Consider the following 14,875-nt stretch of genomic DNA (forward strand, 5'->3'; position numbering starts at 1 on the left):
ATAACTAATATCTCAAAATATCTCTAATAAACTGTAGTATATATATATCACCTTTCATAAGAGCTTCATGTTAAATTTTCAAGTGTTTTGAATCAGTAGGACTAAAGACAACTCTGTAATTTTGTTCTCAAAACATGCTCTAAGTGCATGTAAAACTGGTGAAATCTAAATAAGGTCTGTGGATTAGGCCCATGTCAGTTTTCCAGTTTTGATATTGCACTGCAGTGATGCAAGATGCACTTGGAGAAACTAGGTGAAGAGTGCATGGGATGTCTTTGTATTACTTTTGCAACTCCCTTTGAAGCTATGTAATTTCAAAATAAAAAACTAAAAAAAAGGTGCTCTATACTTTGTTACTTATCAATTTATATAGTAGAACCTTAGTTTTGTTCTTTGATTTGACTCTATTCCTTTCCAATTCTTCACTGCTCCAAACCCTATGTGTATGTACAGAGATTGATTTACTTGTTTATTTGCTTTCTAAAATAATTCTTTCCTCAGTCTCACAGTCCTTAAATCTTGTTTCACATACATCAAGAGATAATATTTTAATAAATAGTACAATACAGTATAATATTGTGATAAGAATTACAGATTCTATTAAAAATCCGTTTAAATCATTTGTTCAATTCTTCAAAAATGTAACTAGGAAATAAAGTACTATCATCTGCATGCTTATGGGTCCCAGGCCTGGCTGGTCCCAGGTCTGGCTGTGATCCAGGCTCGCGGCTAGGAATAGGACCCTGGATTTAGAATGTTACATTAGTGAGCAGGGCGCCTGTGCCTAAAATATGTAAACATAATTCAACTTATTGTATCACACATGTGTGGCTGAATGCCACTATTGTACTCCGCTATAGCCATGTGGTCCCCTGGAGAACAGAAGCAGAAACCCACTCCCTGCAATAGACTGCACTTCCCCCAATAGAACTGTGCTCCCCACAATAAAGTTGGTGCGGGCCATTTCATTTTCATGTCGGCCTCTTGTGCATTCTTCCAACTGGGAATCTCACCACCGAAACCTTCCCTTCTCGACCAGCTTGGCACTGACAATGCTGTATTTGTGAACTTCAACTGTCTTCCTAAATTTTACTTCTTGGTAGCCCTATTCTAGCCAAGGTATATATTACTACTAGTTTCAACTGGGATCTTAGAAAAAACATTACAAGTTAAATAAGATGCTGGCCCCCATTTAGCCAACACACTGCACCATTTACTGTATGGCCCTGGAAAATTAACCAGGAAGGGAACACACTGCACCATATACTGTACTGACCCTGGAAGCCAATACAGTATATGGTGCAGTGTGTTCCCTTCCTGGTTAATTTTATCAGAGAGCAGCCGCAGGCAGTTTCAACATGAACTAATCACACAAAATGCTATAATATCTTCCAATGCACCTTTGGGGTCCTTACTAATCTCATAGAACACTCCCCTGTTTTTCCTCTTAAAAATGACATCTTATTCTTTATATACATGTGAATTTCATGTCATGTGCAAATATCCATTTGATGATTTAATGCATATTCATTAGAATTATATAAGTAAAAATATCCAAATAGCTTAATGGCTATAAATTAAACCATTTTTAGTAAATTAAACCAGGTCATTTGGTAGAAGTAATATTCATTTAATCCATTACTATATGCTAATTATAGACACATGAAAAATTTACCAAGATTTACAATGTAGAAGAACCTTTTGGAATATAACCCTAAACTGAATTACATAAAAAGTATTATACCTGAGCAATGATTTGTTCTCCATCATTGTATACTTTGGTGCCTATCACATCTACCACTTTCAGGCGTTCAGAAACCTACAAAGGGAAAAAAAAGACAACGTTAAACAGATTAATTGGGTAATCTTACTTATTTCAGAGATGTAAAAATTGGTAGCCCACAGGCCAAATACACTGAGCAGTGTGTGGTTTTATGTGTTACAGTAATTATCAGCCAGCATTTTAAAATAAATTTCTCATAAAAATTTGAATTCCCAGCTTCTCTTGAAAAATCAGAAGATTGAGCGACACTCAACCCATATTACATGGCAACAGTAAGCTATGGTGGAATAGCAGTTGTTTCTTTAGATAAAGCACATGTTCTCTAGTTTACCAAAGCCCCTACTGGCTTGGTTTTCTTCTTTATGTTACTTGCCTAGCTCTGAAGGCATTTGAATTTCCAACCCCCGATCTATTTTTATTTAAAGAGATATGCTGCTAGAGAAGATGAGCTGCCTAATATGCATTCTGTAATGTGGCCAAAATTTCTGCCAGGCACATACTGACAATACAATAAAGAGATATTTCAGTAGATGAGTCAGTACTAACCCCAAGGATTTTGGCTGAGATGCTAGAAGGACTAAGATGGGGAAGAAAGGGGAGGAGAAAATTTAAGATGTGTTAGGTCTGAGGTGTCTATTAGGTGTTTGAGAGGAAATGTTAAATATGCAGTTAGTAAATGATCTGGCATTCAAGGAAGGGTTCTCGCCAAGTGATGTCAATTTTAAAACGCATCAACTTACAGTATTTAAAGCCAGGGGATTTGAAAAGTTCATCAAGTGAATAAGAGTAGCCTAAAAAAAGAAAATACTCTGGAATGCCAATTTTAAGAGAAAAGGAGAAGAGGCCAGTGAGGACATTGTGTATTTAGATAACCTCTCCCTGAAAAGGTATTCTAATGGCTATTGCTGACACGTGACTTTTTTAAGTCTGCTTTGAGATAAAGACAGCATATAATTCTGCTATAGATACTCACAGGAGCATCTATACTTGTAAACAACAAAACTTACTATTACTTGTAAACAACAAAACAAATGCAATTATATGTAGTAAAAGAAATATTGAGTTATACAAACACTATAATTTTTTAAATGAAAATATGGATAGATTTTTATTCAAAGAAACTTTTGTGTAGAAGTAAACATTCCTAACAAAATAAAAGCTTTGAAAGCAAAATAAAGCATAAATATATACTTACTTCCAAAGATTTAAGGAATGGCAGTGACTCAATAAAGCTTTCATACATTTTTCTTTTTTTGGCATTATTTTTTACAATTATTCTTCTGAAGGTTACCCTGTCCTAAAAGGCAGAATATCAAATACAAAGACAATTAAAAGGGAGATTTTATGAGGGAAAAAAGTTTAAAGAGATAGTTTCATTTTATTCCCTATAAGGAACAAACGATTGAAGATTTTGAAACAAAGATTAACAATATTATACTATTAATTAAACCAGTTTCAGATTTTTATTTCTTCAAGCATAAAATATAGAACCATATAAAATATTGTTTTCATTTTTTTAAAGGAAGCATCAGTTTACTTTTATTCAGGACAGAGCTCTGAACACCACATAATTAGGCTAAGCCCACGAGGTGGCGCTGTCACACCATTTTAAAAACTAGATACTATTACCGTATTTCCCCCCTCAGCTTTATTGAGATATAACCGACCTATAATGTTATGTAAGCTTAAGGTATACAATGTATGGATTTGATATATATTGTGAAATGACTACCACAGCAGGGTTAGCAAATCTTCTATCACCTGACATAATTACCATTTATTCTTTGTGGTGAGAACATTTAAGATTTATTCTCTTAGCAATTTTCAAGTATGTAAATACAATATTAACTATAATCCCCATGCTGTACATTCGATCCCCATAATTTATTCATCTTATAACTGGAAGTTTGTACCCCTTGACCAATAACTCCCCATTCCCCCACCCCTCAGCTGCTAGCAACCATTTTATACTGTTTCTATGAGTTTGAACTAGCACCCAGTTCTTTTACTGGGGATGACAGCCCCAGACTGTTATAAAATTGACTCTCTAAGACATGACCAACATTTTTTTTTTGAGATATAGACATATATTAGTTTCAGGAGTACAATATAATGATTTGCTATTTGTATATATTGTGAAATGATCACCACATTAAGTCTAGTTAACATCCGTCACCTACATAGTTACAAAACTTTTATTCTTCTGATAAGAACTTTTAAAATCTACTCTCTTAGCAAGTTTCAAATGTACAATACAGTTCACTACAGACACCATGCTGTGCATTATATCTCCAGGACTTTTTATTTCATAACTGGAAATTTGTACCTTTTGACTCCCTTCACCCAAGACCAGCATTTTTATAAAAAATAAAATAGAACAGAAAATAGCATGTTCCTTTTAGTAAAGTGATTTTTAGTAATATATTTACACACAAACACATACAAACTTATGCACTGGTTGTGATGTTTCCTAATTTGTTTATGTGGGCTACGGTAAAAAAAAAAATATATGGAAAACACTATTAGAAAAATTTTTTAAATCATAAAGCAATTATAATGTAAGAGTTCTTGGAAAATTTTTTGGGTCACATCTACATTACGTCAGTTCTCTGTTTTAAAAATGTGCATAAAGAAACTATAGCTTCTTGAGTAAAGTCTAATTCCAGTGTTTATTTCATGCTCATCGTTTTAAATTGTTCCTATGTTTATATTACTTAACCTCAAAAATACAGAACTGAATTAAGAGACTAAAGAAATTTTAAAGATAACTCGAAAAATGTGTTTTCTATAAGTTTTATTTTGCAAATATTCCTACAAAACATTATTTTAGTTCTTAGTAAAGAGCTCCCAGAATTATGTTAGTTTGACATACACTGATGATACCATTTTAATATAAAATATAAAAATTGGGATATGTTCATTAACTAATTACTATGCCAACGTATTAAGGCTGAATTGAAATGAACTGGAGAAGGATGGAGGAAAAATGCCAGTGTATCTGGGAGATGAAACATCCTGTTCTCCAATTTAGTTTATTACAACTTTATAAGGGCTGTAATTTGTATTCGTGCTATTTTTTTAAAAAAAAAAAAGTTTTACAAGGTAATTAGAAAAATAGTTTTTAAATTTCCAAGCTTGGCTCTGCATCAGAATCAGCTGTACTGTTTAAAAAAAAAAAAAAAAGTTTCTTGAGGTTCCAGACTTTAATGACTCAAAATCTCGGCATGTAGGGCTCAATAACAGATCAGAGCTCCGCTACAGAAGTACAGATATAAAGCAAATCCTAAGAGAAAAGTCCTTTATAGACTATTTAACTTTGCAAATAATACTCAGTGACAGTTAACCTTAGAGAATTAACTGATCTACATGACCATGCTGATGATTCAGAGGCGACTACTGAAATGACTAGGATAAAAACATTTGAAATGGGACCTTCTGAATTACATTTATATGTCACAATGGGTATGAAGAGGTGGGCCACTAATAGAAATATTTTCCTGACACATATAGCTCATTGTGGTTATTTTTTAAATTGCTAAACTATTTCTAGTCTTCTCTGTTTTGTAGTAAACTCCGCCCATAAACTGTTGTTGCAGCTGGTTCCCAAACCTGATTCTGTATCAGAATCACTTGAGGAGCTTTTATGAAATATAGGTTATTGAGGCCTTAAAAGAAAAATTTCTTTTCTACTTCCCTGAAAAGAGGCTAGTTAGGCAAACTGTTCTTTAAAAGTAGGTCTTCAGTATTGATTGATTATATTATTCTATTTAAAAAAGCTATTGCACCAACACACATACCCCAAGGTGATCATCACAAACTGTCCACTTTTATAAAGTTTAATAACATACAGATTAGTAAAAATCTCTGAAAAATGCTTGATCCTTCTTGAAAGCTTAAGTATCACGCACTCTGGGAAACGCTGGGCCTTTATACCTGCTTTATGGCTTCGACCAGGGCTTAAAACTATCAATACTCAAAGGAGTCGACCAGATGCATGTGTGATCTCGAGCCTAGGATTTGCAAGCAGGAAGTTTCCTTACCATGAGATAATCTGACCCTGGCTGGTAACCCCATTCAGAGGGTTAATTTTTTAAATGCTACTCCTTAATGAAACAAGTCATGGCCGACTCTAGCTTTACCTGCTGCTCTGATGACAGGCAAATACTACCTATGGACCAAGTCTGCAATGGTTTAGTGTTTTTGCTGGCTTTGGATATTCAAATCTTTGATAGTTCTTACAACACTTCAGATGATGAATTTCCCTCCACCTGAAACAATTCCAATTATTCTTCAACAACTTAAAAGGTGACTCATCACATTTTTAATAAGTAAACAGTAACTGCCTGGTTCTAATAAGAAGAAATGTACACTATGTCTTATTCCTCTGATCGAGCATATTTTTATCAGCTGAATCCCCTTCAGAGTCAAATACTGAGTCGTGATTGAATAATGTGTAACTTCTGTAAAGCTACAGTCCTCGGAAATGAGATTGTTAACATGATTCATATTATTTCAATCTCTTCTCCTTCCACAAAGGATTTCAGAGAAATAACTGGATAAATGCATGTCAAAACTTTAGGGTGGGTTGTTTTTAACAATTTTAAAAGAAAATACAAATATTGTAAACATTCTCTTAAATCAGTGTTGCTGAGTATTCTGGACACCAGCAGCATTGGTGTCTCATGGGAGCTTATGAAAAATTCAGTGTCTCATGGGAGCTTATGAAAAATTCAGAGTCTGAGACAGGCCTTGTCCCAGATTCACTGAATCAGAATCTGCATTTTAACTAGATTCCCAGGTGATCTGTAATCTGAGAATCACGAGCTTCCAGAATCAGCTTTACTAGTGCCCGCTACTCTGCTTCCTGATTATCATCTGTGAAAGGACTCTCTCTCCCTACCTCACTCAAACATCTCTAAACCAACTTTTAAGTCTCGTAGAAATACCACCTAAGTCCTAGAGCAACTGATTAAATTTATCTGTGGTAAAGCCTTGGCAAGAGGATTTTTTTTAAAACACCTCCCCCTGCCTCCCCGCCCAAGTAATTCTGATATGCATCCAAATGAGAGGCACAGGCATCAAGTAATTTTTTTTTTTTTTTGCAAAGCAGCTTTTCAATGCAAAGTTTTACCAATCAATTTATACCACACCAAGAGAATCAGTTTATAGTGGTTACTCAAACTCTATCATGCATCAGAATCACTTGGCAGGCTTGTTCAAATATAGATTGCTAGGATCCATCTCCAGAGTTTCTCATTTAGTGGGCCAAAATCAATAAGTGGAATCCCAGAATTTGCATTTCTTGCAAGTTTCCAGGAGATACAGATGCTACTGGTAAGGAGACCACACTTTGGGAACCACAGATTATATAATACTAAACACAGAAAGCTCTCTGAGAAAATAGCACTGAGAGCTTTGGTTGTTTATGTGGCTAGCTAGTTAAGAGTGGGTAAAAGATGACCATTTTGGAGCTGAGTGTCTTTCCAGGGCCAGTACATTAGGCGCCTGACTTTACTAGGGAAGCAGAACAGAGAGAGTTCAACTGAGCACAGTTGTAGTGCCCAACATTTCAGCATCCAGTAGTTGCTTCATAAAATCCCCAGTGCCTGGTGATGACCCCAAATAAATCTACTTATTAGAACTAAAATACTGGCTTTTGTCACAATGCTTTATAACATTCAAGTCAAAGAAGTATTTCACTCACCAAACCCCACAGAGCACCTGGAGAGGTAGCAGTGATTGTGGCTGCTCTGGGTGTATTGTACATTAAGGCCAGTTCACCGAAACTCCCACGATTATCGTAGTTACCAACACATCTTCCAACACCATCACATTTTACATAAATATCATATGTTCCTCTGTTGGACACAGGAAAAAAAGATAAAAGTAATTCAAGTAAAATTTCATTACAAAAAATCTAGTTTCAGAGGAGAGTCCTGTGCAATAAAATCACATTCCCAGCCTCCGTTTCTCCTCTGATGACAATAAGCAATAAAAGGGCATTGATGTGTCAGAGACACCATCTGTTACAGACGAGTATGAAGAGACCACCCATCAACTAGACCAGAGTAAGGACCGTACATGTACCTACTGGGAAATATGAGGCAAAACCATAAAAATGTAAGATAAATGATAAAAATATAAGAGAGCAACCAAATAATATATGCATAGGCAACCATCTGAAAGAATGTATATGAAAATGTGTAAGAATAATGAAGGATTCCAGGGACATTAACTATATAATTAAAGAGTTTCTGTTTCTAAAATAAACAAGTACTACTTTTGAGACCAGAAGAAAATAATTTTTTAAAAAATATATAGCTTCAACAATTTGGTCAGCCACTATTGTATAGTACTTGGGAGGGTCCTTTATAATCTAAAGGATGGGCTGGCAAGCTGTGGCCCACATACCCAACCGCCTGCTTTCGTAAAGTTTTATTTGAACCCAAACACACTGGTTTATGCATTATCTATAGCTTATTTGTGTAAAACATCAGAGTTGAGTAGCTGCAAGAGAGCACATAGTCCACAAAGCCTTAAAAATTTACATATTTATATCATCTGACCCTTTATTTTCAATCAACCCCCTATCTAATTATAAAAGTAAAAAGTGACAGAAATCCAGACTTAATATCTGAACCTGTTTTTTAAAAATAGTTTCTCTGTGTTTATCTTTTAATTGGAGTTCTTTTTCTAAGCAAATAAGCCTCAGCGTGCATGCCTCTGCACTACATATTGTCCAGACAGTACATTTATATGAACTACATTCTTCTTGTAGAGGACTGTCTTTCCATATACTGCATTTAATCAGAGAACATGGTTTCAAGGCTTGTTGAAGAACCTGGGAGGGCAAAGAGGAGAAACACCAGTTTTATCCTATTGGTTAAACCCTCACAAAGACGAAAAGGAAGTGTTTTTACTAAAAATGGATTATAAATGGTAAAAATACAATAAAAGCAAAAACAAGCTAATAGGTAAAGGTAGTATTGAATAAGGAAGAGAATAATTGGTTTTGAACAAAATTCATGGGTAGAATGGCTATTTCAGGGATACCGTCTAGAATTTGTTTCATGAATAATTATTTTTCAAGTATAGATTAATTCTTCTATCTATGCTATTTACACTTTTGCGCATCAAAACTGTTCTCTACATTTTCTACCTTAAATAAGGTAAAATATACAACAAATGTACTGACGAGAAGTAAAATGAGCTACTGTCCAGTTAAAATCACATGAATCTAAAATCTAATAAAATACTGTGTGCTGCTTTTCTATGTAGATTCCTTCCATGATAATGTGAGGCCTCAGGCAGTGCAGTCATGGAAAGAACACAAACTGTGGCCAAGAGACTTGGCTGTGGGGTTGGCTATGCAATAATCATCTGGGTGAACTTAAGCCCACTCACATCACTTCTCTATGCCTGAGTTTTCATCCATCAAATGGATGATTAGGATCTACCTGAAAAGGATGTACTATATACAAATGTAAGACAATTTTTATAGTTCAAAATACCTACTAAAAGAAGATTAATCCTGTGTTGTATTTGGGGTTCTCATAGACTCCTACAATTAATATAATTAAATAGTTGAATGACTTTATGAAGTGTTTCACTTGATGAAAGCTGTTAATGATATCAAAACCATGACTTTAATTTATATATGAGACAACCCCTTCTGTTCTATTCTAAAATCACAGAGTCCACCCCTGCCCTGGCTAGTGCCTTGGCAAAAGCTCTCTAGGTCACCAAGGCATTCAGGATGAAGGAATGGGGCTATCAGTGAAAACTCTTGATTCAGAGAGCATGCATTACTCTCTGAAGAGCCTAGATCAAGAAATGAGGACTAAGTAGACAGTTGGGGAGTAGTTTTCTACAAGGCTTCTGAGTTGAACACAACTCTACACAGAGAAGCAAATGGAATCCAATAAATCAGGCTGGGAGAGTATCTGAATTCCACACAAAAGAGGAGGGGCTGGGGATACCAACTGCCTCATAAACACTTCACTATCACATTACAAAAGTGAAGAAATACTCAGTTCAGACTGATCCCCTATTACACTTTAGGACACTTAATTATTGCTTAAAGCATACTTAAAGGATAAAGCTTTGAAACAGAACACAACTTAAGTTTTCTGAAATTAGCTTTTTAATGTAAATGCATGCCTTCTCATTTAAATAAAATTTCTCTACAGAATTTTAAAAAGACAAATATAACAACAACAAATATAGAATTTGTAAAAGACAAAGCATAAAGAATTTCTGGAAGGACACATAAACTACTCACTCAACTTAATGGATGATGCTGAAGCAGTAGGAAGAGAAACTGACTTTTTACCGTATGCCCCTTTGATTTTTTTTTAAACCATGAGCATGTTTTGCTTTATAGTTAATAAAAGAAGAACCTCTTTAAAAAGATAACTGATTGAGTTATACTGGGATTTAATATCCCAGGTGCCATATTATGCTTCTAATTCTCACTGTAATAGGCATCTATTACATACTACCTCTCAAATAGAACTTAACGAAGAGGCTCACAGTGACTGAGCTGTACAGATTGAACTAACCAAAAATAAACAGTTCTCCTATAAATTATGCCTCTTTTCATGATCTAGTCTGGTTTTACTGCATGCATTCACAGCAGGTTTACATGCCTATTATGTACTAATAAGAGTAAAGAGGCAATAGCAACTGTTATCTATTAACTTGTCAGTCATTATAATAACCACTGAGATTAAACACAAAAGGTTCGTTACATTTCAGTAGTGAAGTTATGCAAAACTTACCTATCGATTACATAAAAGTTGTCACCATCATCACCTTGATCGATTACATGTTCCCCTTCTTTGACCAATTTTTCAAACATGGCATCTAATACTTGAGACATCTGCTCCTATTTTTTTTTAAACAAAAGATATAATCTTTGTTTATCTAGAACATTTTTTCTTAAGTAACGATAATTCACTTTGTATTCTGTGAACAAGTGCAAAGAAATGGAAATACCATCATTGCTATTAAGTCTTGTCAAAAAATACACAGTACAGTCTTTCTAACCACATACAAATGAGATAATTATATATTTACTCTTATATTCAGTATCTAAATGAACATAATTATAAATAGGCTATGTCAAAATATTTGTAATTATTACCATTTTAATAAGAAAAATAGCCACCAAACCGCCATATACCTTGTGAAATATAATATTAGCAACTAAAATGACCAGGTTAGTAAAGAACTACTGCAAATGTCTTTTAAAAATATGTTTTTACAACTTCCCTATATTAGTCATCACTAGAATTTATATAAAGATTACCTAAATAGTTAGCGAATTCAAATCCTAACTCCAATCATTTTTGGTTTAGCACCAAAAACAAAACAAAAATAAAAGCAAAATAAATAATGACTATGGCAAATATTCTATCACTATTCTTTGTTACTAAGGTTCTCTTCAAGAAGAAACCATTTAATTCTCTAAGGCAGATTTATTAAAACTGAAGCCAGAAACATCAAATCCATTATCCAAAAGCTATGTAAAATATATAAAAATCTGATTCTGCTAAAATGTGGTTGATGAGGCTTGATTGAGAATAAACTTCAGCTAGTGAGAACAAACTAGGAGGTTAAAGAAATCCTTCCTTAGAACAAACACAGAAAGAAACAATTCAAAAGTCTTAGAACAAATGGATATGGAGAAACAGCGTGGTGCATCGTAATAGAAAAATAAAAAGCCTTAAAAGGGTTATTTTCTTTACCACTTATTAGCTCTGAACATTTGATCAAGTCACTCACTCTCCATGAGTATAAAAGGGTACAACACTAACTGCCCAGGACAAAATCAATTATTATAAGGAGCTGAAGATAGATTGGGCGTGGGGAGGAGGTACAAGTGGAAAACGCATGCTGAAGAAACAAGATATTCTGCTTCAAAAACATGAATCGACCACATCTGATTCCCTTCTTTTTGAGACCCTGTTAACACTTCATAGAGAATATGACAGTATGAATCCACAACAATATAGAGTGTGGGAAAGGGAAACTGATGGAGAGATTTCTAGAGCAAAGGTGAGGTAAATGGGGGAAAGAGAAAGGGTGCAGCCCAAAGTAGGATAGATGGGGTCAGCCACCTGTCAGAGCACCAGGAGGCTGGGAAACACCTGGTTCAGTCAAGATGTGTCTGAGACACAGCTGAAAACAAGTGGACTGATTCAAAGTCATAATCACTTGATACCTTCCAAATGCTACCACCCTGAACAAAGAATGCCTAGCAACCAAATACTAACCCCAACTCTTCCCAGACAAAAGATTAGAGTCAGGTTTTCGGCAGAAACTAAACAAATTAGAGAAAACTAGAACAGCTACTGTGAATACTGGTGCCCTAGAACAAGGACCTTCACTTGCTGTCGTTTAGGGGTAACAGCTGACATGTAACAGCTGACTCCCTGGCCACTCCACCTGAACAGTTAGTACATTGGTTGAGAGGCCTGCCTTACTTGGAGCTCCAAGTCAGCTTTGTGTTGCCTTTCTGGTAGGCTACAAAACTAAGATAAACAGCAAAATAACACTAGATGAGACAGACAATTCAGGAACAGTAAGAGAGCTTTTAGTAAATTCTACTCTGTATACCCAGAGATATTCAGGATGATATCATATCCATGAGATGAAAAAGTAAATCAGAGAAAAATGAGTAAGCTGGAAATTAAAAACATGATTGCCAAGATTTTTTTCTTCCTTTTAAAATTTTTTTTTTAAAGCAATGTTAGGTTCACAGCAAAACTGAGCAAAAAGTATAGAGTTCTTTCTCATATACCCTCTGCCTCATCCCCAAGCCTCTCCCTACTATTATCATCCCCCACCAGAGGGTACATTGGTTACAACGGATGAACCTACACTGACACTCATTCTCACTCAAAGTCCACAGTTTCCATTAGAGTTCACTCTTGGTGCTGTACACTCTGAGTTTTGGCAAATGTATAATGACATGTACCCATTGTTACAAAATATTTTTAAAAGTAAATCAAGGAGTAAGAAAATAAAAAACCTCAAAGAAAGTCGATAAAGACATGAAAAGACAAGAGTTCCAGAGAAAGTAAAAATAGAGACAATAAAGGGGAGAAAATAATCAAGGAAATATGGGATGAATTTTCTAGAACCAAAGGACATACGTTCTCATACTAAAAGGGCACATTCAAGTGCCCGGAACTATCAACGACCAAAAACTCCACCTTAACTTGTCAATGTGGCTTTAGAACACCAAAGATAAAGAACAGATCTGCAAAGCTTCCAGCAAACAGAGGGAAGAAGCTCTTAAAAATACAAAAAGACGTTGAACTTCTTTGAGAATAAAGAGAAACGCAAATTAAAACTGAAATGAGATAACCACTTTTCATGTGTCAGATTCAAAAAGATAAAAATGTCAGAATAACATACTGTATTGGAAATGGTGTGGGAAAGAGGTATTCTCATACAGACTGCTGATGGGGAGGTAAAATGGAACAAATTACAGAGGGCGATCTGTCAATTTTTGATAAAATTTCAAATATGCACACCCTTCACTTCACTTTTTTTCTGGTACGTTATTCTATAGATATTTGTGAAAAGATGTGCACAGGCATTTTTCATTGCAGCAAAATACAGCAAAAATTTGGAAAAAAATGAATGTTTACATACAGGGCACTGGATAAATAAGTTTGGTACATCCATGCATTGGAAAGCTATGCAGCTATAAAAAAAGAATGTGAAGATTCTAAGACATCTATCTTTCATTGGAGTCACTGAGAGCACTCAAGGGTAATCAGGAAATCTGAAAACCTGCCACAGGGGGAAAAGTTCAGGGAACTGGGGGCATTTAGGTGAGAGAAAAGTAGGCCTGCTTGTGAACACATCTGCTATCTTCTGTTACCCTGATGATGCTGGTGATTCTAGAGGCCACAACTGGAACTGCTGAGTGGACATTTCTTAGAAACTTCAGTACAAATGTTAAACACCTGCCCGAGAAATAACTGTCTAGAGTGGCACAGGCTGCCCTGCAGAGAGACAAGCTTCTTGTAGCTTGAGGGAAATATTCGAGGCAGGCTTTCCATCTTCCACGTGCTGTTGAAATGGCTCAGTGTTTTTCAAACTGTGTTTTGTGGAACCCTGGGACTTTGTGAAGGTGTTCCAGTGATTCTTTAAACAGCTGATTTAATTGCATTCTTAAAGTGTGTTCAACCATTAAATATTAAAACTAATGGAAATCAAAATGCTCAGATTACATATATAATTTTTTTAGGTAAAATTTCACATAACATAAAATTAAACATTTTAAAATGAACAATTAAGTGGCCTCAAAGTTGTACAACCATCACCTACCTCTATGTAGTTCCAAAAAACTTTCATTGCCCCAAAGGAAATCCTGTACCCATTAGTCACTTGCCATTCTCCCCTCCTATCGGCCCCTGGCAACACCAATCTGTGTTCTGTCTTTATGGATTTACCTATTCTGGATATTTCATATAATAGAGTCATATAATACATGATCTTTTCTGTCTGGCTTATTTCACTCAGCATAAGGTTTTTGAGATTCGTCTCTCTTGTGGCATGTATCATACTTAATTCCTTTTTTATGGATGATTTATACACACACACCACAAATTGCTGATTATGCCATCACACTTGGGTTTATTGTACATAATGTGGTTATTGGCTATTGTGAATAATGCAGCTATAAACATTTATATATAAGTATTTGTTTGAATATCTGTTTTGAATATTTTAGGTCTATATCTAGGGGTGGAATTGCTGAGTCATATGGTAATTTCATGAGAAACTGACCAAGTTGTTTTCCACAATGCCTGATTCATTTTACTTTCCCACCAGCAATTCATTAGGGTTCCGATTTCTCCAAGCCCTAACACTTATTTTCCTTTTTTAAAAAAATTATACCCATCGTATTGGGGGTGAAGTGTTATTTCACTGTAGTTTTGATTTGCATTTGCCTAATGACTGACTAGGTTGAGAATCTTTTCATGTGCTTATTAGTCATTTGTGTATCTTCTTTGGAGAAATGTCTATTCCAATACTTTGCCCACTTTAAGTTGGGTCTTTTGTCTTTTTGTT

The 14,875-nt window shown here is 35.1% G+C and overlaps 1 protein-coding gene across 1 annotated transcript in view; it reads right to left on the minus strand.

Moving 5' to 3' along the window:
* Positions 1 to 14,875, minus strand: part of PRKAR2B (protein kinase cAMP-dependent type II regulatory subunit beta) — an 86,506-nt gene that overhangs the window by 5,118 nt on the left and 66,513 nt on the right. The window contains exons 5-8 of the mRNA XM_011372506.2: positions 10,564 to 10,670; positions 7,488 to 7,641; positions 2,979 to 3,080; positions 1,745 to 1,819 (exon numbers count right to left, since the gene is read on the minus strand). Coding sequence (XP_011370808.1) covers positions 1,745 to 1,819; positions 2,979 to 3,080; positions 7,488 to 7,641; positions 10,564 to 10,670 — 438 coding nt within the window. The remainder of the gene's footprint in view (positions 1 to 1,744; positions 1,820 to 2,978; positions 3,081 to 7,487; positions 7,642 to 10,563; positions 10,671 to 14,875) is intronic.

Source organism: Pteropus vampyrus, unplaced genomic scaffold (genome assembly GCF_000151845.1).
Source record: "Pteropus vampyrus isolate Shadow unplaced genomic scaffold, Pvam_2.0 Scaffold208, whole genome shotgun sequence".
Classification (NCBI taxonomy): domain Eukaryota; kingdom Metazoa; phylum Chordata; class Mammalia; order Chiroptera; family Pteropodidae; genus Pteropus; species Pteropus vampyrus.